The sequence below is a fragment of the Piliocolobus tephrosceles genome, chromosome 19 (assembly GCF_002776525.5).
Source record: "Piliocolobus tephrosceles isolate RC106 chromosome 19, ASM277652v3, whole genome shotgun sequence".
NCBI classification, from domain to species: domain Eukaryota; kingdom Metazoa; phylum Chordata; class Mammalia; order Primates; family Cercopithecidae; genus Piliocolobus; species Piliocolobus tephrosceles.
In genome coordinates, this window is record NC_045452.1 from 41,656,833 (window position 1) to 41,681,302 (window position 24,470).

Consider the following 24,470-nt stretch of genomic DNA (forward strand, 5'->3'; position numbering starts at 1 on the left):
ATTTATACTAAAACCTTTACTTGAGAAATACAGTTACAAATCCTCTAATATTTAATCATTCCATCTCCTATTCTCTCCCTTAATCTTTTAGCATACATACAATTTTAAATATACCCATTTCAAAAAATCAATGTCTTTTGACTCAAAGTATTGCTATTTGCATTTTAAAAGGTATTTCCCCAAAACAGATATCCACACGTTAATTAAGTGCTACATTTTAAAGCTAAATAACCATCCAGTAATTGCCTCTAAATGGTATACACCTTAGTAACATTTCAAATATTAGGTTGGCGCAAAAGAAATTGTGATTTTGCCATTGCAAAAATGGCAACTGCAATGGCAAAAACCGCAACTACTTTTGTGCCAACCTAACACCTACGCTGTCCTACTTCTATTTAATTCCTATTTAATTCACAAGTTCTGAAATAATACTTACCCTCTGCCCCAACTGACAAGAACTGCCAAAGTCAACGATCTTGATTGCACTGCGTTTGGGGTTACAAAGAAGGATATTTTCAGGTTTTAGATCACAGTGAATGATACTAAGTTCTGGAGTCGCAAGGAAAAGCAGTGCAGTGCACATCTGTTGTGCAAACTTTCGTGTTAGGTTCAAAGAGACCCCTCGGAAATTGGTGTTTCTCAGCAAGTCATAGAGGTTGTAGGAGAGCATTTCAAAAACTAAACAGAGATGGTTTCGAAACATAAAGTGGCGTTTCAAATGCACTGAAAGAGAAAAGTTTCATTTTAAATTACATATACCAATAAAATGACAGTAACAAACACATGCACTCTCAAATGATCTATAACATTATTACAACATCAAATGCAGAGTTCAGTTAAAGTTTGGAGATTAGCATTTTGTAGTAACAGCAGTTTTTAATCAGTTAAGAATATCTAAGTTGCTCTTCTGCTGAATTAAACAGGTACAGCGTCTGTCAACAAGTGATACAATACAAGGTAAGCAGTACTACCAAAATGCCCTGTTTCTTTAAAAGTCAGATCTGAAAACACAAGCAGCAAATGGACAAACAGTAGTAAGAATATTTCAGCAATTTTTATCTTCATTTATAAATGAAAGCACTTTTTACTCCCTGAGAGCCCTACCTCACAACTTCCTATGTCTAAGCTCCACCTACTGGGATCTCTGGTTTGTGACAATGCTGTACTTGGCAGCCCTCTGTGTAGACTTTGAAATTTATCTGCCCTGCAGAACTTCAGATTTCACTGGAATTTTCTGTCACAATTTTCATTGATGGCTTTTTTTTTTACCCTTTTGGCAAATACAACAAATGTTTGAAAATCATGCTTTGGTAAGTATTGGAGGACTTAACTGTGTTTATCAAATTAGTAAATGACAACTCGTGTGTGAGACTGAAGGTTTGGAAAACTTCAAAATAAAGCTCAGCTCCAACAAGAGATGAGGAGGAGGCTTGTAAGTGGGGAAACAGCATAGATAGAACACATAGGTCGCTATCACTGTTGACCCTCTAAAAAGGCTGAATAGCTTCAAAGATTGTGCTTTAAGTATTAACACTGACTTCACGTCAGATGAGGTTATTCGATAAAGTGCTGTCCCTCCCTGTTAACAGTCTTACATACACCAAACTGAGCACCTGTGACACAACTGCAATGACATAAACTACCCATCTGTCAAGGTTACTTTCATTTTCTTTTATACTATTACAAAATGAGAGGTTTCTCTACACATCTATCTGGAATAAACTGATAGTAATCAATGTCTGATCACTAAGAACTGCGGATACATTGTGTTTTCCTGGGAGTAGTCCTGGGCTGCCTGCCTCAAAGCAGTGGACATCAATACTGCTTTTAGATCTTTCATGATATAGGTGATCTAAAGTTAGAATAAGTAACACAATAAAAATAACTACATGGCTATAGAGGAGTCTACAGCACAACTCGATACTAAAAATAACAAAGGAATCCTTAAACGTTACCTAAGAATGTAAAATATCTGTTCTTAGTCACTTCAGTTTATAGGTTTAAAACTAAAAACATAGTTTCATGATACATGCTCACAATCATGGTCCACGTGTGGCTTTTAATCTCCTGGTTAAGCAGGAGCCACAAAATAAACGCAAAAAGTAACTGCGTCAGAATTCTAATGGGATTATAAAAATTCCTTTAAGAAGCTCTGTGATTAGAATGTTCGTCCAATGAAAGATCAACCTACTCAGTTTCACCTGACCTCACAATTCTTTATTCATTTACTTAGTATCTACAATGTGCTGACATTGTCAAAGAAAGTTCAAACAAGCATATCTGTTCAGTCTTTTTAACTGCATTTTGGGGAGAATGGAGGGCTTGGCAGGACTTTGTTGTAGACTTAAACTGAATTTTAACTAGACCATGGCAGGTACCAAATAATCCGGATAAGAAATTTGGCTACATGGTAAAAGTAGTAGATGTGTTTTAAAGTTCAAAGACAAGATGATAAAATTCATCAGAATAAATTACACTCACCTATCTTTTTAAATTAATTTACATCACAAAATATGACTTTCAGATACCTTAAGTTTAAGGTATCAATTCAACTGACATGAACTTGTCTAATCTAAAGTTCTTTTGTTTTCCAAACAGAATCTCAGTTTCTTGAGACATTATGCATTCACCATCTTCTAAAATAAGAATTTTAAAACTCATCCAAAGAGTATCTGTAATAACTAATACAATTAATAAAATAATCATTAATGTCACTTTATTCAAAACAAAATACTAGCATTACATGTAACTGAGTAGCTAACATTTTTTGAGTACTTAACTATATGCCAGCTATGTCTTTTTTAAATAAAGCAGAATTAAAATGTTACAGTAATGCTATCAATATTTTTTCTGCTCCATAAGCAAATACTCAAGTGTGAGGAGAAGGCAGGAGGCATGTTTAGAAATCACTGTGTAAGTCAATCATCCTTAGAACGTCCTTGATGTGCTTCTAAAACCTTTGAATGGAAATGGGTCACCTCATGTCAGTTGTGACTGACAGTGAACAGCAAAGTTTCACTGAGTGGACAAGAAAGATTTTAAGAATGGTGTTATTATGAATTGTATCAGTATCCATAAAGAAACTAAGAAAAATCTATACAAACTCATTTTATATTTTAACAATGAGGAATGAGAGGTATTTCACAAACAAAATCTAAACAATCTGAAGCTTTCCCTTTTTAAACATCCATTATTTGTTTCTACACCTTTTTAAGGGGGGACCAAAGAACCATAATGTTTTCTTAAAAGAATCCGTTCAATAAAACTCAGCCTTACGTGTATCAAGTCAGCATTTCTGAACACAAGTGACTATGGATCTGTGCTGATCTTAAGGTCTGTATCTTCGATTGATGACATCTTATATGAATACCTAACAGGTTTTTCCTTGATGGTACATGAAATGACGGTGTCTTACAATCACTGACATATTAGATTTGACTAAAAACACTATGAAAGAAAGTGTATTAGAAGATGTCTTGTCCATGTATCAATTGGCCCTAGACTTCAGTATTTTCATAATTCTTCTGTCTCCTGTTTCTGTTTTCAGAAGGAAGACTATGTGAGAATGAAACAGACTTTGCAGTGAGGCAGAAGTACTGTAGTTTCCGATCCTAGCTGCAGAGCCCTACGACCCTGGGTATGCGGCTTCTTATACAAACCACCTGTAATTTAAGGATTCTACCATCTTCCTTAAAAGAATGCTATAAATTATTACAGATGATGGAAAAAAAGCATAAGGAATGTGGTGGAAATTCAATAAGCAGTGGCTATTATCTCTTTTCTGTAGTCGTAAATCTAATAGCTTCTTATGCTGCCAAGCTGATGAAGAGACTGGAGAGGAGCCTGAGATCTTGCTGCAGACGTCCCAAAAATGGTTCTGCAACCACTCACAACATACTAGCTCACAACTAGTTTCTGAGCTAGATTAGAAATGGTTCAAGTTACTGGAAAGATGACCCTATGGATAAATATGCATCATTAGCAAACAAATGGTACCAGTAAGCTGCAAATAAAAAAACACACATTACTCTCATTTTCTTCCACATGGTACGCTACCTGGAAGGCACATTCCCCAAGATTTAGACTATTACTACCAGATCAAGTCACTTATATAAATCTTGCTGTCCAACAGAAAAAAACAAATTTTTAATCAACCACTTTAAAATAAAATCAAAATATTTTGATAAAAAAGAACCATTAACTCAATGTTTTGGTCTGGCTTGGGGCACACTGCACTGTTTGCCTATTTGTTTACCTATGTAGTATTTCATTTCAGTGTCATGTTTGTTCATGAGCTCAAGAAGTCGCACTTCTATCTGCGCTTGATTCAGAAAAGCCTTCTTGTTCTTTATTATTTTAATGGCAACCCATTCTTGCTCCACACGATCATATGCCTTTACAACCTAAAAGAGAAGATGATTCTCTATTTCATTAATTGCAACAATTTCACAATATTTATAATTCACCTTAATTATAACATTTACCTAATTCTCAACTATACATTTTTATAATTATCATTTTTCTGACCTCCCTAAGTAGAAGAGATCCTATTTCTATTCAATATATATCCATTTATTACACAGTAACTTTAAATCAATCTTTTTAAATTGAATTTCTTTTTGCATTTGTACAGTATTTCTAAATATCCACAAAACAGAAAATTTTCTTAATAACATTAGATTAACTATTTTCCTCCTTCAGAAATAAATTATGAATCTTGACAACTGCTTAGGTTTTATCTTTCTTACTAAATAACACTATAAAACAACTCACCGAACTATTCTTTTAATGAGAGAAACCTGAACCCTAAGAATATTTATGAAATATTTTAAAGTTTATCTGCACAAGGCTTCAAGTAACTTTCTAACTTTCAGTTAGATTTTCATACATAAAAACCTAAGTATATAAAAGAAAAATCAGTTTCGACTAAAAAAAAAAAAATCAAACACAAATTACTAGTAAAGTTCCACAATGCAACAAATACTGTAATTGGGGGATTATGATAGTTTTAAAATGAGAATCACTGCTAAGGAAACCACAGAGTTCATGAGCACACATTACCATGCGCACCTCTCACCTGAAATGTGACTCATCTGAAATGAGGTACATACTACTATAGAATATTTACATAAACATTACAAAATCAATATATAAGTAAAAGAAAACATTACCTCTTATTACCAGTGACAACCATTACAACTAATAAAAGAGAAGTTACATTTATATTATACATTGTCTGAAAAAGTAATTCTTTTAGATACATTTTCTAGCACATTCAAATACGTCTGGGGATGGGGAAGGAACTCCAAATGATTCCAAGGTGCAGGATAAAATCATAAGGTCAGGAAGAGGATGGAACGTATGTTCTCAGATCTTCATCAGTCAAGGCTAAATCTACTTGACAGATTCTGAGTGGCTCAACCAAAATCAAACTTGGAATAAAAAATGCACTAATCTCTGGTTTCACTTAATTCTAAAAGACACTATCTGTGTGGTCTTTTATAACAGAGGCTACCCTTGTAAACATGTGACTAAGTGGTTCTGATATGCTTCTGTTTCACTGGATGTACTGACTGCACTAAGAGTTGCAGTTCAGTGCCCAGATCCTGATGAGCTGCACAACAAAGGACACTCATGGGGGCCTGAGTATCTACTGACTTGCCAAACAGTTAATGGGTTAACTGACAGTTTTTGACCATGAACTACAAATTCAATAAGGTGTTCTTATTTTTTTTCTTTTACATCAATGCCTAGAGAATTTCACTGGTCTGGAGCCCAGACATCAGTAATTTTTCAGGTAAGCTCCCCAAGAAATTTAAATACGCAATCAGGCTTGATAAGTATTGGCTACGGAAATGGAGAAATCCCTTATTTGAAAATAACCTGACACAGAACGTGGAGAAAGTCTGACCAAGTCTATACAGAAGATATTACTCTGGTGAGGGACAGGACCTGAACTTCAACGTGGACACTGCACAACTCCTCAGCCCAAGAGTTTAGGCAGTATCAGTCTGCCCTGGGAAAAAGGAGTTCAATGTCAAACGGGCCTCTGTCATCACAGGGTTCTGTGCTCACTTCTTCTGTAGAATCTGAGTGTGAGAAAAACTAAGGTGAAAGGGAGAAGAAAAGGTAACTATGAGCACAAAGACTGAATCATCAGGGGCAAATCAGCTTAGAGAGCAGCCTGTATGGCCACAATTTGCATGGCAGATGTCAGGAAAGTTAGAAAGTAAACTATTAGGCCCAGTGCAATGGCTCATGCCTGTAATCCCAACACTTTGGGAGGCCAAGGCGGATGGATCACCTGAGGTCAGGAGTTCGAGACCAGACTGGCCAACATTAGTGAAATCTCATCTCTACTAAAAATACAAAAATTAGCCAGGCGTGGTAGGGGGCACCTGCAATCCCAGCTACACAAGAGGCTGAGGCAGGAGAATCACTTGAACCCAGAAGGCGGAGGTTGCAGTGAGCCAAGATTGCACCATTGCACTCCATCCTGGGCGACAAAAGCAAAACTCCATCTCAAAAAATAAAAAATAAAAAAATAAAAAAAAAAGTGACCTCTTAAGTGCAACTGCCCAAATGTTAGTGAAGTTTTCATGGCGGAGGTAGCAATATCTAGGTCTAGAGCAGCAGTCCACAACGTTTTGGGCATCAGGGACCAGTTTTGTGGAAAACAATTTTTTCACGGCCAGGGTAGGGGTGAGGTGGATGGTCTGGTGATCAAACTGTTTCACCTCAGATCATCAGGCATTAGATTTTCATAAGGAGTATGCAATCTAGATCGTTCATATGCACAGTTCACAATAGGGTTTGAGCTCCACTGAGAATCTAATGCTGCTGATCTGAGAGGGTGGAGCTTAGGCGGTAACGCTTGCTGGCCCACTGCTTACCTCCTGCTGTGTAGCCTGGTTGGGAACCAGCAGAGGGTGTTCACACCCTTAGTTAAGGACTGGGCCTCACAAATGCCTTTCCTTAAGAGACTGACAGAGAAGCTGCTTCGTACCGATAAACAGGAATACCTTAATCAAGAGGGACTCCCAGGCCATGTGTGGTGGCTCAGGCCTATAATCCCAGCACTGTGGGAAGCTGAGATGCGAGGACTGCTTGAGCCCACGAGTTCAAGACCAGCCTGGGCAACACAGTGAGACCCCGCCTCCACAAAAAACAACAAACTAACCAGGCATGGTGGCACGTGCCTGTAGTCCCAGCTACTCTAGAGGCTGAAGTAGGAGGATCACTTGAGCCCAGGAGGTCGAGGCAGTGAACCATGATCACTACCCTACTGTGCTTCTGCCAGGGTGATATAGTGAGACCCTGTCTCAAAAAAAAAAAAAAAAAAAAAAGAACTCCCAAACCACTGAAAAACCCCTCAGAAGAAAAAGAGGTTATAATTCAAGGAAAAGGTCCCTGGATTATGTATAGTTACCAAAATTCTTTCAAATCATGGGAAGAAGACATATGCACGTGACATCAGGGACTGACAGGGCCACACTGGAGTGACACAGGTCTAATAAAAATGTTCATATTTCCTTATACATTTATTTTTCTGGATTTAGACCTGTGGCTGCTAATGACATACAGTACATTTTCTGTTTTAAGCATGATGGCTTTTTCCTCACAGGTTAAAAAGGAGCATATATTTTGCTTTCTCTCAGGGCAGGAACAGAGAAGTAAGCACATGCAGGTTCCATATTTTAAGAAAACAAACAAACAAAAAAACAACAAAAAGCAATTCAGGAAAAGTCATTTTGATTCCCATTCTATCCTCATCACTGAAAAATCAGAAGACGTATTTGGACTGCAGGTTAATAACCATCTCATTCCACAACGGTTGCAAGGCAGAAGACTGGGATTATTGGCAAATCACACCTCAAACAAAACAGAGTTCTGTGACTCAATGTGATAGAAGGACTTACAACTGGGAGCAGCTGGGGGATCACAGCCAGAGATCCCCCAACTTTTTTTTTTTTTTTAATAAACAGAGACAAGGTCTCACTATGTTGCCCAGGCTGGTCTGGAACTCCTAGGCTCAGGTGATCCTTCTGCTTCAGCCTCCCAAAGTACTGGGATTATAGGTGTGAGTCACCACATCTGACCCGAAAAAATCTTTTTAAAAGTACAAGAAGGCCAGGCATGTGGCTCACGCCTGATATCCCAGCACTCTTGAGAGTCCAAGGTAAGCGGATTACCTGAGGTCAGCAGTTTGAGACCAGCCTGGTCAACATGGTGAAACCCTGTCTCTACTAAAAATACAAAAATTAGCCAGGTGCACTGGCACACACCTGTAATCCCAGCTACTTGGGAGGCTGAAGCAGGAGAATCACTTGAACCTGGGAAACGGAAGTTGCACTGAGTCGAGAGTGCACCACTGCACTCCAGCCTGGGTGATAAGAGAATCTGTCTCTAAATAAATAAAGTACAAGGAGAAAGACCAAAAACTCTTGGTATCGGTGAGACTGATACAAGAGAATAAAAATGCCTGCCTGCTTAGAGGTCTGGTATAGTTACAACATGAGATGACAGAAAAAGCCAGAGAACAACCCCCAGCTTTCCAAAGCCTCCTGAAAAGTGAGTGGACTCCCACTGTGCCACCTGAACATGGTAATTCTTTTCTCTTTGAAGTGGTCTATCAGAGAAGAAGGTAAATATCTCTAGCACAGGTAATTAACAATCATCTACAGACTATACAAGACCCATAACAAAAAGGCAGTACTATCTATTAGTGATTTAAATTCACCAGTCATTAGTAAAATGAGTACTTGGTAGCCATAGAAGTTTTTAGAAGTCTAAGGAGTTTTTATTACTGATGCAGTATCACTACCTTTAAAGAATTATGGTCATCCAAATACTTGCATATCCATTGCTGAGCTCTATTTGCCAATATTAAAAGTATACTCTTGAGGAAGGGCTGTAACAACAAGATTCACTAAGAAGTTCTTTCTAATTAATGAAATTCAGAAATTTCCATTAAATTACCTGTCCAAAGGAACCTTTGCCTATCAAGGAGTCGATTTCGTAACGATCCATCCACTTTTCTCCGTTTTTTACAATATAATCATAGTTATCATCATCATAACCATCATTGTAAACCTTCCGTTCCTTCTTATGACTAGAATCGTCTCCCTGGCCCTGTTGGTGTCTTCGCTTCTTTTTTGCATAGTAAACCTGAAATGAGAAAACACAGTGTTAACTGTAGAATTTAAATCACTGTGAGGGGAAGGGAATTATCAGTGTATATTGAGACACATCTATTTTCTACAGTTGACATTTGAGTTAGAAAATAACACTGATATAACCAAGGAAAAAATGTCTACAGTGAAATTCATTATAGTTACACTGTTTATAGACTTTGTGAATAAAAAATGTTACGTGACTTGTCCAAAGTATGCCATTCAAGAAAAGTAAAAGGACTTAGTTTATATTTATTTGTTAAAGTATAATTTATATACAGTGAGGTGGCACGGATCTTAAGAGTTCAACATGAGGAATTTTGGAATTTTGACAAAAGTTACCAAATGCCAAACAGCCAAGTAAGAGCCAAGTAACACTTTCATCTACCTCAAGTTCAAGTTCGCTCATGCCCCCTTTCAGTCAATCCCAACTTCACATTTGGAATATAAATTCCCTCTTTTGTAACTTGCATGTATTTATTTGTATTTGATTTTATGGCCACATATTTTCAAAATAAGTTTAAATGTAAACAAACTGATGTTTTACTAAAATAAATAGGCCCTCTGAGACATGCCCAGTTTTTAAACCTATAAAAATATAACGATTAATGAAAAACAGTTATGGCCCCTTTGCCCCCACTCCCAAAGACCATAAGCCTATGGTTAATCACAGGCTGAGTTATTTTCTTTAACACTGTTTCTAAGACTAGTAAAAAAAATAACAGATGAACTAGGAAATAGTCCAGGTAACTGGTAAACTCACTTTGGTGAAATTATAAATTACACTGCATGGAGTAACATCCAAAAAAAGTCTACTTTATAAGGTGGTAAGACATATTAAAACAAGCTCCAACAAAGCTACTGTTAACAACAGTTTAACTGTAGCTTTGTTAACAATTTATCAGAAAATAAACTGAAATTAATATACTGTTATCAACAATTTATCAGATATATTCAGATAATCACAAGCTAGTCTGGAACATGTTTATAATACATAAATGTGTACAAAATCTAACTCAGAAATGTTTCTCACAGAGTTCATTCTAATTTTATGTTGCCGCACTGCCACTGTAATGTAGTAATACTGGCATTATATAACATTAAGTTGCTATAAAATTTGCATGTACCTAAGAACATCTTTTCACTTTTCAGCTAAGCAGCTCTAAAGCTGGCAAAGGACAAACCTTCAACACGAAAGGGTGCAGGGCTCCCACTGGAAGAGGAAAGCAAGCATGCGTTCTTCTCCAGAAATGCTCCTTTAATAATAACTTTGGAGACAGAGTTGAAGCCACAAGCAAATGGCAATCAAGCCAATGGTCCAAGACACCAGAAAAAATTTTGGTGGCAAAACACCAAGTTGTAAGGCAAGCAATTCAAAGTGCTGTGTCTGTTTTTTATCTTATTTACTTACAACAAAAAGGCTTCTGGACCTCTTATCATAAAAAGATATAGATAAAAGAACACACACAAAAATGTAAAAGACAGTAAAATCACAGAAATATAGATAGATCAAATACACTAGGCCAAATGCCTGTACCTAGGTATTAAACATGTTTCAGAGCTTTCTGACACCCATGGCAAAAGTAGAAACAAATATATAAAAATTCAAGCAAAAATTCTAACACATATATACTTTTAGAGTCCTTACTCCCCTTGTTTTGAATAAGAGTTATTATAGAAGTAACTCAAATGAAATAAAAAAGAGAAATAAAAATTAAAAAAAGAAATAATATATTAAATACAACCTTAAAAAATCAAGTTATCCACAATTATCTTTATACTTTGCAGTCCTTGTTAATATATATTTTACATAGCTGTAATTATATTATTTCTAAATCATTAGTCTTCATAATAATCATCAATATGACAATTACTAGGAATGAAAAAAGTTTAGGGTAAATAGGTCACAAAATCACTTTTTTTCTCACTGACGTATTGCAAGATAGATGTGATTATAACAAATCAAGTCTTACCTCATTAATATGCTTGTATGTTTTGATTAAGTCAACAGAAAGTTTTCTCAGGGGAGCAGTTGCTGGGTCACGGAAGGTTTGGGGCATCCGCCTCTGTAACATGACAATATCAGGCATCACCTTAAATAGACAGAAAAGACTAGCACTTTAACTATACTGCACTGATATAAATTCCCTCTTCTGTAACCTGCATGTATCTACTTTTTAAAAGACATCTACATTAGATGATTATACATTCTCTCTTAAAGTTCCCTTTTATGTGGATTGCAATAAAGACAACCACTAGAACAAATAAATGAAATTAGAAGATAATATGCCCCAGCTGCCTGAGGCTTTGATCCTATTCCGCCAAATTTAAAGTGGTGGTATTGCAGACATACCCCAATCTAGGAGACACACAGGATGCTGCCCATGAGGGCTTCTCTACCACACAATTAGCCCAAAGAAATTTTTTTCTGAATTATTCCTAAAACCTGACCAGGTTCACAATAAGCTGACAAAGATAAACCCAGCCCTCAGAGGCAACTTTCAGCTTCCTTAACACAGGATTTCAGGACCCAGCTGGCACCAAAAAAGGAGGCTGGCAGCAGAGCCCCATTCCCTCCAACTGCTCCTAACAAGAAGAAATTCAGCTCCTAATGCCACCAGACCCAGCTGCCCTCTGACAAACATCTGCCCCTAACCAAGGCTTGCCCTCACAGTCCCCCCGTTCCCTGATCCCAACTCATGGCTCTCAACACTTCTGACAGACAATGAGGGGTTGCACCATGAGCATCCTGCTAGACTGTTTCCACAGCAATTACAACAGAGGACAGAGCGGGGGCATGCACCCCCTCTACACACACACCCGGGAGTGCTGCGGCTAGCATGAATGATCCTGGATTACTGTCCGAGTGCCACTGCTCCAGCAAGTGTCATGCCTCAGTCAAAGGGTTCCCAATGGGGGTTCTTGAAATCAACAGATCCTCAAAACCAATTATTTCTATCAAGGTGGTCACAGCCATTCCCCCTGGCCCATCCTTGTGTTCCTGCCCAACTCTTCTGGACATTTGTGCTGGGAAATGAGCCAGAAGACCCTGACACAACATCTCTCCAAGGACACTCGGGTCAATCTGAGGGGCAGAGTGACAGTAAACACATCATACTGAGATCTCACAAAAATGTGTGGAGTCATGGTATAATTGTTAACCTAACCCACACCAAAAAAGAGAAGAGGGGAGGGTTGTACCAGTGGGCAGAACAGGAAGCATCACCATCCATGTGGTCTGAAAAGATAAAACTGTTATGGCATTTACCTATGTGCGTTTTATCATGAACCAACATTAACACTGGTTTCTTCTGCATGTATACTCAAACTCTAAACAGTTGTTACTCAGAGGGCAGATTCACCCATTTACTGAAATAACAGAACCTCTTCTCAAGGACCTCTGCTTCTTAAAATTCCAAATAAGGCTGAAGGGGGGGAAAAAACCCTTGGTGATTATAACTATTTGTCTGACAAAAATCATCAGAATTAAGATGATGTAACTTATTTAATTTTTCAAATATATAGTCTTACTTTTCTAAACAGTAGGTAATGCTAAGTTCACAGAATATTTTTATACTATTCCTTAAGGACTTAACGCATAAATTAATATGGGTAAGAAACATGTTAGTTTTTTTTGTGAATGAATGCTGTAAGCATTTAGGGTGATGAAAGGTTTCCCTTAAATGTGTTTCCTTTTTTAAGTTCCCAGCATTGTTTTCATGCAGGTAGTTTACTCAGTAATCCCCTTTCTTGGGCTGGTGGAGTACAGCCTAAATGTGAGGTTTCACAAAATCTGAATCAGTGCAATGCTTCATTACCGCTGTAATAAAACTTGATAGGAAGTATAAGCCATTGGTAGAGTCAACTGAATAACTTAACAATAAAGTAACAGTAACAGTAGCAAGTAACAATAAGCCATTGGTAGAGTCAACTGAATAACTTAACAATAAAGTAACAGTAACATGTCGTTTACTGAAAGACATGTTTTTAGCATGCATATTTTTACAAGTCTCCCATGTAATCCCCTCAACAACCTCAAGGGAGTTAAATACCATTCCTGTGACCATTTTACACAAGAGAAACTAGAGTCCCCAATGTTAAAGAACTTGACCAAGGTCCCAGAGCCAGTTAAAGAACAGGAAAATCACCATCCGTGCGGTCTGAAATATTATCATAGTGCAGTTCCTGTAATATTATAGCTGAAGATATCCAGGCCTAACTCCAGGTTCTTAACAAGGACACTCTTGCCAGGAGCTCCCTATCAATGTTACGACTCTAGTCTACCCTCTTAGCAATCATTTTTAGGCTATTTGTTGGGCAAAGTAATTGAGGTATGCCTAAAATAAACACATACATTTATTAAAATTAGTTACACACACAAAAAACTGTGAATGTCTTTAAGTTTTTAACTTGCCAATTTACAATTCCACTGGTATTTCAAACATCTGAAAAAAGAATCAGTGACTACATCCAGGAGTACTGATGCTCACTTAAAAACATCAAAATCACACACAAAAAAACAATTTTAAACATATAGTACATATACAAAACAGGATATAAACATGAGTTACATGATCAAATTTCTGCACTCCATATGAGTGTGTGCTGTGTGCTTAGCATTTCACAAAATATTGGTAACCTTTTCTACAACTGCTCAAACTCTGCCTACAAGGCCAAGTTGTTTGTATGTCATGCTTCAAACAACACCTTGTATTGAGATGCTCAAAACACATGGAAAGAACAAATAAATGTCTACAAAGCAAGTTAATACTCCTATGCTTTAATTGTGATTTCATGTTAACCAAATTTTTGTTTTGGAACATTGTGATGCCGTCAGTACATACCCAGAACTAGAAAGTAGCTTTTCCAAATACCTACTTATACATCTGTACTAAGACTCAAGGCCAGAACTAATCATCTGACACTTTCTCTACTTCCTGCTTCGGCTAGTCAAAGTCAAGACAATGTACAGTAACAGAGCAAGCTCCCTTCTACCTTCTAAACCAAAAAGTAAGCCCATGGTGTTCAGAGGACCCAGGAACTCACCAAGCTGCAGGAATGACCCCTTTATCAAGGGGAGTAACCTAATAAAAGGGAATTGATGTGACCTCCTCCTGCTGCCTCAGCAATCTGGCTCTGGAAGCTAGAAACACCGTGCCCTCAACGCTCACATCTCTGGCTCCTTTTACTTCACCCAGATTACAAAACTCCTGCTTAGATCAGTTATAAGAGCTAAAACAATAATTAACTTTTTCCCTGAAAAGACTATTTAGTATAAGCTCTAGGACTCCTTTCAAAAACCGTTTTCCATTATAATACTTATTTCATTTTATTTATATTTACCTCCTCTTTTCATATATAATGAAGAATCAGAAACACTGTATTCTGCCTTTCTTATTATTTTGAGAGCATTAATAAAGCTGAGTAGCATTCATAACTCATATCCAGGGTACTAGGAGAAATTAGGGACTATGAAAAGTATTGTGAAAACTAGAATAGCCCAGAAACTCAGCATTCCAAACATCAGTCATTCTCCTCTACACCTACTTTTGCTCTATTTCTCTTTTAAAAGACATCTGGTAGGATGTTTACCAAGAAACAATGGAAATTACATAATGAAATTACAGTAAGTTTATGGCTAAAAGGTACTTTGTACGTGTGAAAGGGTTCTAGTCGGAGGTGCCAATTTTACAGCCCAGGAACAGATATGAAGGGTACAAATGACCTGACTCAAATCCTACAACCGACCAAGTCAACCACGAGCCAACCAAGACTTTGAAGTCAGGTCCTATGAATAGGCTTAATACACAGCCTACACTTTAGTTACAGGAAAGGCATCCTCTACTATGACTGCCTTATTAGGCCCAGAAATTTTTGGATTTTGGTAGAAATAGTTGGCTGAGGATTATTACTTTAAAGATAGTCTTTTCACATAAATCTTTAAAAGTATTTCACAGCTTAAAACAGAAATAGTAAGTAAAATATCTCTTATTTTATATGATCCAAATACACATGTTAGTTGGATATAAAAATAGGTGCTTTGCTAATTAAATTATTTACTAAAATAATATAATGATAAAAATGACTTTAAAGGACTGGAAGTTTTCCTAGCCCTCTGCAGACACCAGAGGTTAGACCTGAAATAGCACTGTATCTAAGAAGAAGGAAGCCTGCTCACACACAAGGAAAAGTCACAAATAGCAGCGCAGTCCTTTCAGCTGTGAAACACATTAAAAACAGCACTCTGCCTGACAGGCGGCTTTTGAACCAGCAGGAAAATTAACCTGAATCAACTTGGTTTCCTCAAAGTGCAAATGGATCATCGTGTTATTATTATTAGATTTCCAGGGAGTTTTCTTCTGGCACACAATTAAACACTTTCTAAACTTGGACATTCTGAACAACTGTCCCAATTCTCAAACACACAACTAAACTCAATCAATTCACTGTATAAAAGAAAATCTTAAGTCCTGCCAAAATTCATCTTATTATAACTATTTAACTGTGAATGTTATTAACATGTTATATATCGTATAAACACTATGCCAGCCTAACTACTAGCAAAATTTTATTACAAACACATTTTAATACAAACAAGACACCCCTTAATAAAGATGTTGCGTCGTTGTAACCAATTGTTCATTAAAACCATATATATAACTGAATTAGAGAAAATACAATTCCTCCAAATAATCCAGGAAAAGAAATACTTTTAAATCTGCCAACTCTTTTATCCTCACACGATATATTAAAAGAACTAAACAAAAGAATGGCAAACCAAATTTCTAAGTCCGTGGAAAAGCAGCCATTTTCAGTGCTCGTCACACATCAAATATCAGCGGGGCAAGAAACTTTATCTCACAACTACAGCTAATAAGACTCCCCAAACCAAAATCAATGTAGACAGTGCAGTTAATTTAGAAAGATATTAAAAATACATATACATACATATATATGCATGTGTATATGTGTGTGTGTGTGTACCAAAAGAGTTCAGCATTTATTCTATTTACATCATTCGCTTCATAGAAAAATGGTGAATAGCCTGTCTGAATATTGAATAAATAGCACGGCTAATTTGCATACATCTCTTTTGAATTTTAAGGAGTTTTGTATTTATTTACACAAATGTGTAGAAAGGTAGTTTAAAATAACACAAATTTGGTTCTGTAAGTTTGCTGTAATGGAATCTGACTTGCTTTCCTGTAACGTCTTTAACTTAGCCACCTTTCCATAAAAATAAGCCTTTTCTTTAAGTTCCTCTAATATTCTTCAGAAATAACTTTTCCCCTCTCCATTACAGAATGAGAGACTGTGGGCATGTTTATGACTGTTTAAGTGAAATACAAGTAAAAATGCAAAAAAAAAAAAAAAAAAAAAAACACATTTTAACGCAAACTTCTTAATATCATGTTTTCTCAATCCATAATCCCATGTTGCATGTAAAACTTGTAAAACTGAAAACCATTAAAGCATTTTGCCTATTTAGTATTCCAACATTTTGAAGGAATAAACTGCCATTCCAACCGTCATTTCTGATACTCCATGAACTTACCTGGTTGGTTAGAGGTTGCTGAATCTGGTCAGAATACGCTAAGGCAGAAACCTGCTGGTCACTTATGCTTGGCTGGCGACGGTCACTGTACGGGTGTGAATGGGGCATCTGTCCAGCCATCTGAAGGCCAGCAGCATGGAATGAAAATGACGGTGCAAGCCGAACAGATGAAGGTTTGCATGCTGAAGTCTCTCCTCCTACAAGAAGATAAGTGAGGTTTAAAGGAAATATTCATATGCTAATGTTTGTATCATTTGACACATCTAATAGCTCCTTAAATAAGAACTTTAGGATATTCAATATTAAAAAACGTTTCTCACTAAAAACAGGTATATGTCACTCACAACAGTTATGTAGTAAATGGTATAAAAGATCCATAGTGATTAAAATGAATATAAACCTGTATTGAGAAAATCTTCAGAAAACCTTTTTGTAAAGCAACAGCAACAACCTTTAAGACTCATTTTCACCTATGAGATTTTCATCAATTAAGAACCATAATACAAGTTAAATAAGAAATCTTTTAATTATAGAGGGACTTCTCCAATGGACCAGCTCCTCACAAACCAACTCAAAGGAACATTTCTGAGATGCTATTTTGCACCTGCTGCCAGGTTTACGGAAAACATCGCCAGCATCCCCAAATCGGATGAAACCTTATGGTGCTCTCCACTGACACAGGTAATCAAAGGTTGGGTATAGAAACAGGAAAACAAACATAAAACACAGAACTAAACTTCTCAACCCAAGGTTGCTGGATTCCTCTGCACCTTTCACACAGTCCTAAGAGAATCTAGACCTGGCAAGCTCTCACCACATAGAAAGAAGAGCCAATAATTATCCCACGGGTAGGATGAACCATGATCATGGCATCTGTGGCAGAAATGAAAAATTAACACTTTGGTCCATAAAAGTACTGGTATCTAATAAAAGGTAATTTTTAAGAAAACGATTTAAAAAAAGATTTTTCTTAAATTCAACCTATTTGTAATCACAGACTAAAGCCTAAAACCTTGGTCAACAAGAATGACTAGATTCAAAATACTTGTGCCTGCCCTCCTGAATGAACCAGTTAACAGCCACAACACAACCGACCATGTAGTTCAGTAGCAAAATACTTTGGACTTCCACCATTTTCAAGACACACAATAATGGTGGTCCAACAGTGAAGGACACAGACTCTCAGCCAGGCTGCTGGGGTTGGAGATCCCAGTGCTACTGGTGACCATGCATACCTAATATCTTATAATGATAATAATACCTACCTGAAAAGGTTGTTATGAAGGTTTAGTGCTTTAATACATACGACGTACTCAGAACAGCTCTGCCAATTAATAAATGGCTCAATGTTATCTGCAAGTACTGTAGAGTAATGCACAGTCAATGTGCAGTAAAGGCCCATGGGGCCAGTGCCCATCTTGTGGAGAATACCATCTCTAACTGAATGTGGCACAGACTCTGCAAAACGAAGAGAACAAAGCTCCCCAAACGTTAAGTTCCACCTCTACTTTCCACCACAGGGAACGACATCATTTCCTACCCAGTCAACCAGAATCAACACTTCGGGAGTCATGTTAAGAGTTCTTCCCCAACAGCTGCCCAATCTTGCTCCTTCCCTCTCCTAACAGAACACTCAAACACAACCTTTTCATCTGCACACAACATATCTCACTTAAGATTACCAAAAAGATTCCTAATAGCTCTGTCTTTATTCTATTTGCAATTCTAGATCTCCTCAATAACATGGCTAAAGTGACCTTTCCAAAATACAAATTTCAAGTCCTCCACCCCTGCTGAAGCTGGAATGTCTACTGCCCCTAGCATTGCTTTCAGACTTTAGATTCTCTTCTCTCTCCATTACAGTGAGGTCCCTAACTTTCCCAATCTATATGATTAATAATATTTCTTAAATAAGTAAAAGGATAGTATAACTGGTGAAAGATGGATAACTTTTCTAAACATTTTATCATTCATAGTCAAAAACATTCATTCAATTCAATTCTGTAGAAAAACCTTGTTCGCTTTTAAAAAGAACTTCTAGAAACTTATACTAAGGCAATACTCAATGATGTGCACAAAGATGTCAACCATGTTTATCCTGGTATTTGTAAAAGCAAAAAATTGAAAATCTAAATTCAAGTAATGGGGGAATGAGGGCTTTTAAATCTGAACATTAAAAAGAAAAAGGTGGGAAGGAATATAAATAAAAAGAATTGAGGTCCTTAATATATAAGAAGTTCTTATGAACAGTAAAAGACTAAGGCTGTGCCTGGGAAATTTCTTAACTATTCAAAGTCTTCATTTCCCTATCTATGAAGCAGAGGTATTAATATACTGACCCTATTCCTTGTTACAAAGTTTAAATGAGGTACCACCAACAGGCACACAGAATGAAACCTGTAACACACAGCAAACACTTTTTATAAAAATGTTAACTTCTGTTTTTATTATCCATGTCACTGTTATATACTATGTTTAAACTTATTTAGTGCAATACTGTAGAAAGCATAAAAATCATTAGCACAAAGCTTAAATTACTATCATAAAATCAATCTGAGTCACAAAATGGGGGGAAAATGGCCAGCATCCCAGAAACCCACCATACCACTCTATGACCCTTTCTAACCAACACCTCCTTCCTCTTCCTTAAAAGTTACTACTATCCTGACCTCCAAAACCAGATTTGGTTTTATTTATTTATTTATTTTTGAGACAGAATCTCTGTCGCCCAGGCTGGAGTGCAGTGGCACAATCTCGGCTCACTGCAAGCTCCGCCTCCTGGGTTCACGCCATTCTCCTGCCTCAGCCTCCCGAGTAGCTGGGACTACAGGCACCAGCCACCAAATCTGGGCTGATTTTTTGTATTTTTAGTAGAGATGGGGTTTTACCATGTTAGCCAGGATGGTCTCAGTCTCCTGACCTCGTGATCCACCCGCCTCGGCCTCCCAAAGTGCCAGGATTACAGGCGTGATGTTTTCATACGAGCAGGTGATACTGTTTGGATCTGTGTCCCTGCCTGAATCTCATGTCGAATTGTAATCACCAATATTGGAGGCAGGCCCTGGTAGGAGGTTATTGGATTATGAGGGTGGTTTCTAATGGTTTAGCACTGTCTCTCTTAGTGCTATTCTCGTGATAGAGTTCTCACCAAAAATGGCTGTTTAAAACCGTGAGGCACCTCCACCTTTTGCCTGACTTTGCAGGCCATGTAAGACATGCCTGCTTCTCCAACACCTTCTGCCACGATCGTACGTTTTCCTGAGGCCTCCCCAGAGGCTTTCACGTTTCCCGTACAGCCCGAAGAAAGAACCATGAGCCAACTAAATCTCTTTTCTTTATAAATTACCCAGTCTTGGGTATTTATTTATAGCAGGGCAAGTAGAGACTAATGTAACACAGTAGAACTGTTTACTTCATCTTATCCCATAAACCATAGTTTGTCCATTACCATTGCTTTACAATACCCCAATATATGAACAAATGATAACTGATCCATTCCACTACTGACTGACACCTGGATTATTTCCAGTTTGGGGCTACTATGAACACCGCCACTTGTAAGATTCTTGTTATGCATCGTTTGGTATACACAGAGATGCTGTCCTGTTGTTTTTCCAGTCTTTTTTTGTTCCAATCAATTTTTCCACTAGCAGTTTATGAAAAATTCCCCTGCTCCACTCCTTCACTACAACATGCAATCATCAGTCTAATTTCAGCCATTATGCTAAGTGTATTTGTGCTGTGGTACTACAGTGTGGTTTTAATTTGCATTTTCCTATGCAAAATTAGTGACTATGAGCATTTTTTAATGTATATTGGCCACTTATACATCACTTCGTGAAATGTACATTCAGGTTGCTTTTCTTTTTTTTTCTACTGAATTGTAAGCCCATTTCTTACAAATTCCTAGGATTTTAAAAAATACATATTCTGAATATGAGTGGGCCCCTACTGGTTACAGGCAGCTTGCCTTGTTACTCTCTTAATGGTATACTTTGATGAATAAAAGTTCTTAATTTTATCAACTTTTGCTTTACAATTAGTACTGTACTTTTGGAGTCTAAGAAATGTTTCCTTATATCAAAGTCATGAAAAAAATGTACTACCTTCGAAACACTGGGTTCTCTCTCACATCTAAATGCACAATCCATTTGCATTTGACTTCTGTATAAAATAGGAATCTAGTTTTATTCCCCCCCCCCCAAATTAACATCCAGTTGATCCTTAACCAATTATTTAAAAGACAAACATTCTCCACTGCTCTGTAACCCCATCTTTATCATAAATCACATTCCCCTTTATGCGTGGATCTAGTTTTGGACTCCCTATTCTGTTCTACTGGATACAGACTTACCTACTTAGATCTCTGTTCAAGAACTGGACACTAACTAAATTACAATAGCTTTAAAAATTTAAACATCCAACAGGAAATTGTTCTTCTTCAAGAACGTTTTGGCAGGCCAGGCGCAGGGGCTGATGCCTGTAATCCCAGAGTTTTGGGAGGCTGAGGTGGGAAATCACTTGAGCCCCGGAGTCTGAGACCAGCCTGGGCAACACAACACCACCCCATCTCTACAAGGAAAAAAAAAAAAAAAGGCCAGGCATTGTGACGCACACCTGTAGTTCCAGTTACTTCCAGTTACTCAGGAGGCTGGGGTGGGAGGATCACCTGAGCCCAACATTTCACGGCTGCAGTGAGCTATGATTGTGCCACTCTATGTGCTCCAGCCTGGGTGACAGAGACCTCACCTCTTAAAAAAAAAAAAAAAAAAGAAAAGAAAAGAAAAGTAAGTTAGTTTTGCTATTCCATGTAAGTTTCTGATTCAGGCCCATCAAATCCACCAAAACAAACCCATGTTGGGATGTTGAAACTGCACTGATCTCTACAGAATGGTGGTGCCCAACAGAATTTTATGCAACGATGGATTTACTTGCATCAGTAACGTAGCAAACAGCCACATGGGAGTATTGTGCATCTGAACAATTTCATTTTTCCTTTCCAATCCTTATTCTTCCCCTTGCCTTATCCTACTTGCTGGGATCTTTCATACAGTGATGATTTAGAAAGGAGGTAGCAGACACTACTCTCATATATTCTCAATCTTGGAAATTCAGCTTCCTTGGAAAGAAAGCTTTCAACATTTCTCCAGTATTATGGTTGCTGCAGGTTTTTAACAAATACTATTCTCAGATTAACAAAGTTTCTTTCTATTGCTAGTTTTCTAAGACCTTTTCCTCATGAATGGATGCTGACTTTTATTAAATGCTTTTTTCTGTATCTATTGAAATGAGATGACTTTTCTGATTTACTCTGTTAATGTGGTGAATGACACTGGTATGATTTTTGAAATGCTAAACGACTTTCCTCGGGCCAAGCATGGTGGTTCCCACCAGTAATCCCAGCACTCTGGGAGGCCAGGGTGGGAAAATCACCTGAGCCCAGGAGTTCGAGATCAGCCTAGACAACATAGTGAGACCCCATCTCTACAAAAAAATTAACACATTAGTAGGGTGTGGTGGCACATGCTTATGGTCCCAGTCACTCAGGTGGCTGAGGTGGGAGCATCACTTGGGCCCAGGAGGAGGAGGGTGCAGTGAGCCATGATGGTACCACCTGCACTCCAGCCCAGGGCAAGACCCTGTGAAAACAAACAAACAAAACTTTTCCATTTCTGGAGTGCAATTTGGTCACAATTTTATGTGCGTGTGTGGCAGATTCACTGGTAAAACCTTCTGAACCAAGAGTTTTGCTTATGGGTAGTTTCTGTTTTGTTTTGTTTTTTTTTTCTTTTGTAAATTCCAAAGACTTCAAAACTAGTGGGTGGCTCTTCCCATTAAGGATCATGTTTAATAGGACTATTCAGATTTTCTATTTCCTGCTGTGTCTGTTCTGTTAAGTTGTAGATTTCTAATAGTATGTCTAACTTCATCTAAATTTCAAATGCACTGACATCAAGTTGTTATAATATCTTCTCATAAGCTTTTGTGATATCCTCTTCACCTCAACATTGGTTAATGAGGTCTTCTTTTTCTCATTAATTCTTCTTTTTCTCATGGTCGGCCTCATTAAAGGTTTAATTGCATTAAGTATGCTGTCTTATATAAGTATTTTAAAAAATTTTTGGTCTCATCTTGTTCTATCAGTTACCAACAACAATGTATTAAAAATCTCCTACTTAAAGTGTTATACTGGACAATACAAATTCACAGTTGTTATGCCTTCCTGATGAATAATACCTTTTATCATCATAAGCTGCCCTCTTTATTTCCAGTAAAGCTTTTTGCTTATCTCTTACCAGTCTGACTACACCAAGCCTTCTCTGCATCAATTTTTGTATGGTATGTCTTTTGTCCATCTTTTTACCACTACCTTCTTCTGTCTCCTTATATTTTAGGTTTATCTCTTGTAAAGAGTATGTGGTTGAGCTGTATTTATAAATGAACACTGTTGTTTCAACTGTTTAATGTTCCTTTTGCTTTCTTACCTTTTGCTGGAATTTTTTATGTCATCTCCCCGTATTTTTATTTGTTAGTTACCTTATATATTGCAATATTACAAAAGATTATGCATCCTTGACTAATCAAAATCTAATAACTCCCTAAACTCATATACTATGTTGATTTGTATTTTAATTCTGTTGCTCTCTCATCCATACACATATTTGTGTGTATATCTACTGTATTCACAAGAAATCCAAATGACCACCCAGCATGGACAGAATGAGACTGAAAGACGCCTCTGGAAGGAAAGATGGGTAATTCTGTGACATCCAGATAGCTATGAAAGAATTACAAAGAAACAGGTAGTTCCTTGATTATTACTGTTATCACTACCCTCCTGAAAAACTTTTCATTGTTTGAATCTAGATTGAGTAAATTCAACAAGCACTTACTGAGGGGGCTATATCAGCACTGTCTTGTGGAGGTGACAATGCCATTCATAATCTGTAACAGCACTTTTCAGACTTTAATATGCTTGCAAATTGTTTTTGAATCTTGTTAAAAATGAGAGTTCTGATTCAGCAGAGCTTGAGAGTCATTTCTTTTTTTTTTTTTTCCTGAGACAGAGTTGCGCTCTGTTACCCAGGCTGGAGTGCAGTGGCGCAATCTTGGCTCACTGCAACCTTTGCTTCCCGGGGTCAAGCAATTCTCCTGCCTCAGCCTCCCAACTAGCTGGGATTACAGGCACCCGCTACCACTCCTGGCTAATTTTTGTATTTTTAGTAGAGACAGAGTTTCACCATGTTGGCCAGGCTGGTCTTGAACTCCTGACCTCAGGTGATCCACTCACCTTGGCCTCCCAAAGTGCCAGGATTATAGGCATGAGCCATCGCACCCGGCCAAGTGTCAACATTTCTAACAAGTCATCAGATGATGTCAATACTATTTTGAAAAGCATTGGTCACCTTAATAAAAGAAGGCTGTTCTTCAACTAATTCAAGTAGTGGATAATGCAAAAATAAGTTATAGGCTACCTAATCAATACAGTAGAGGGCTTTTTTTCCCAACAGATTTACTTTTCTAGTTACAGAGTTGAAACTTTTTTTAGGGAGAATAATACACATTTCCATGCACAAGGGTGATATGCCAGGTGACAAGGAATCTGATGTTCTTTTTGCAATTTGCTGTGGGTGATCTGAATGTGAATTAGCAAGAAAAAACTTTGTTTTCCACTTCTGGTACCTTTGTAGCTATGTATTGTAACACCTAACATTACTAGTTAGTGACATTATCAGTTATTT

General features: G+C 37.4%; 1 protein-coding gene across 6 annotated transcripts in view; it reads right to left on the reverse strand.

Moving 5' to 3' along the window:
* The window catches only part of DYRK1A (dual specificity tyrosine phosphorylation regulated kinase 1A), a 151,785-nt gene that overhangs the window by 24,228 nt on the left and 103,087 nt on the right, over positions 1 to 24,470 (reverse strand). For 4 of the 6 annotated variants that reach the window (XM_023191505.1, XM_023191538.1, XM_023191545.2 and 1 more), the window contains 5 exons: positions 16,729 to 16,925; positions 11,147 to 11,266; positions 8,980 to 9,168; positions 4,256 to 4,403; positions 437 to 723 (listed from right to left, as the gene is read on the reverse strand). In XM_023191505.1, coding sequence (XP_023047273.1) covers positions 437 to 723; positions 4,256 to 4,403; positions 8,980 to 9,168; positions 11,147 to 11,266; positions 16,729 to 16,925 — 941 coding nt within the window. The remainder of the gene's footprint in view (positions 1 to 436; positions 724 to 4,255; positions 4,404 to 8,979; positions 9,169 to 11,146; positions 11,267 to 16,728; positions 16,926 to 24,470) is intronic. The other 2 variants (XM_023191548.2, XM_023191519.3) reach the window with 1 other exon arrangement.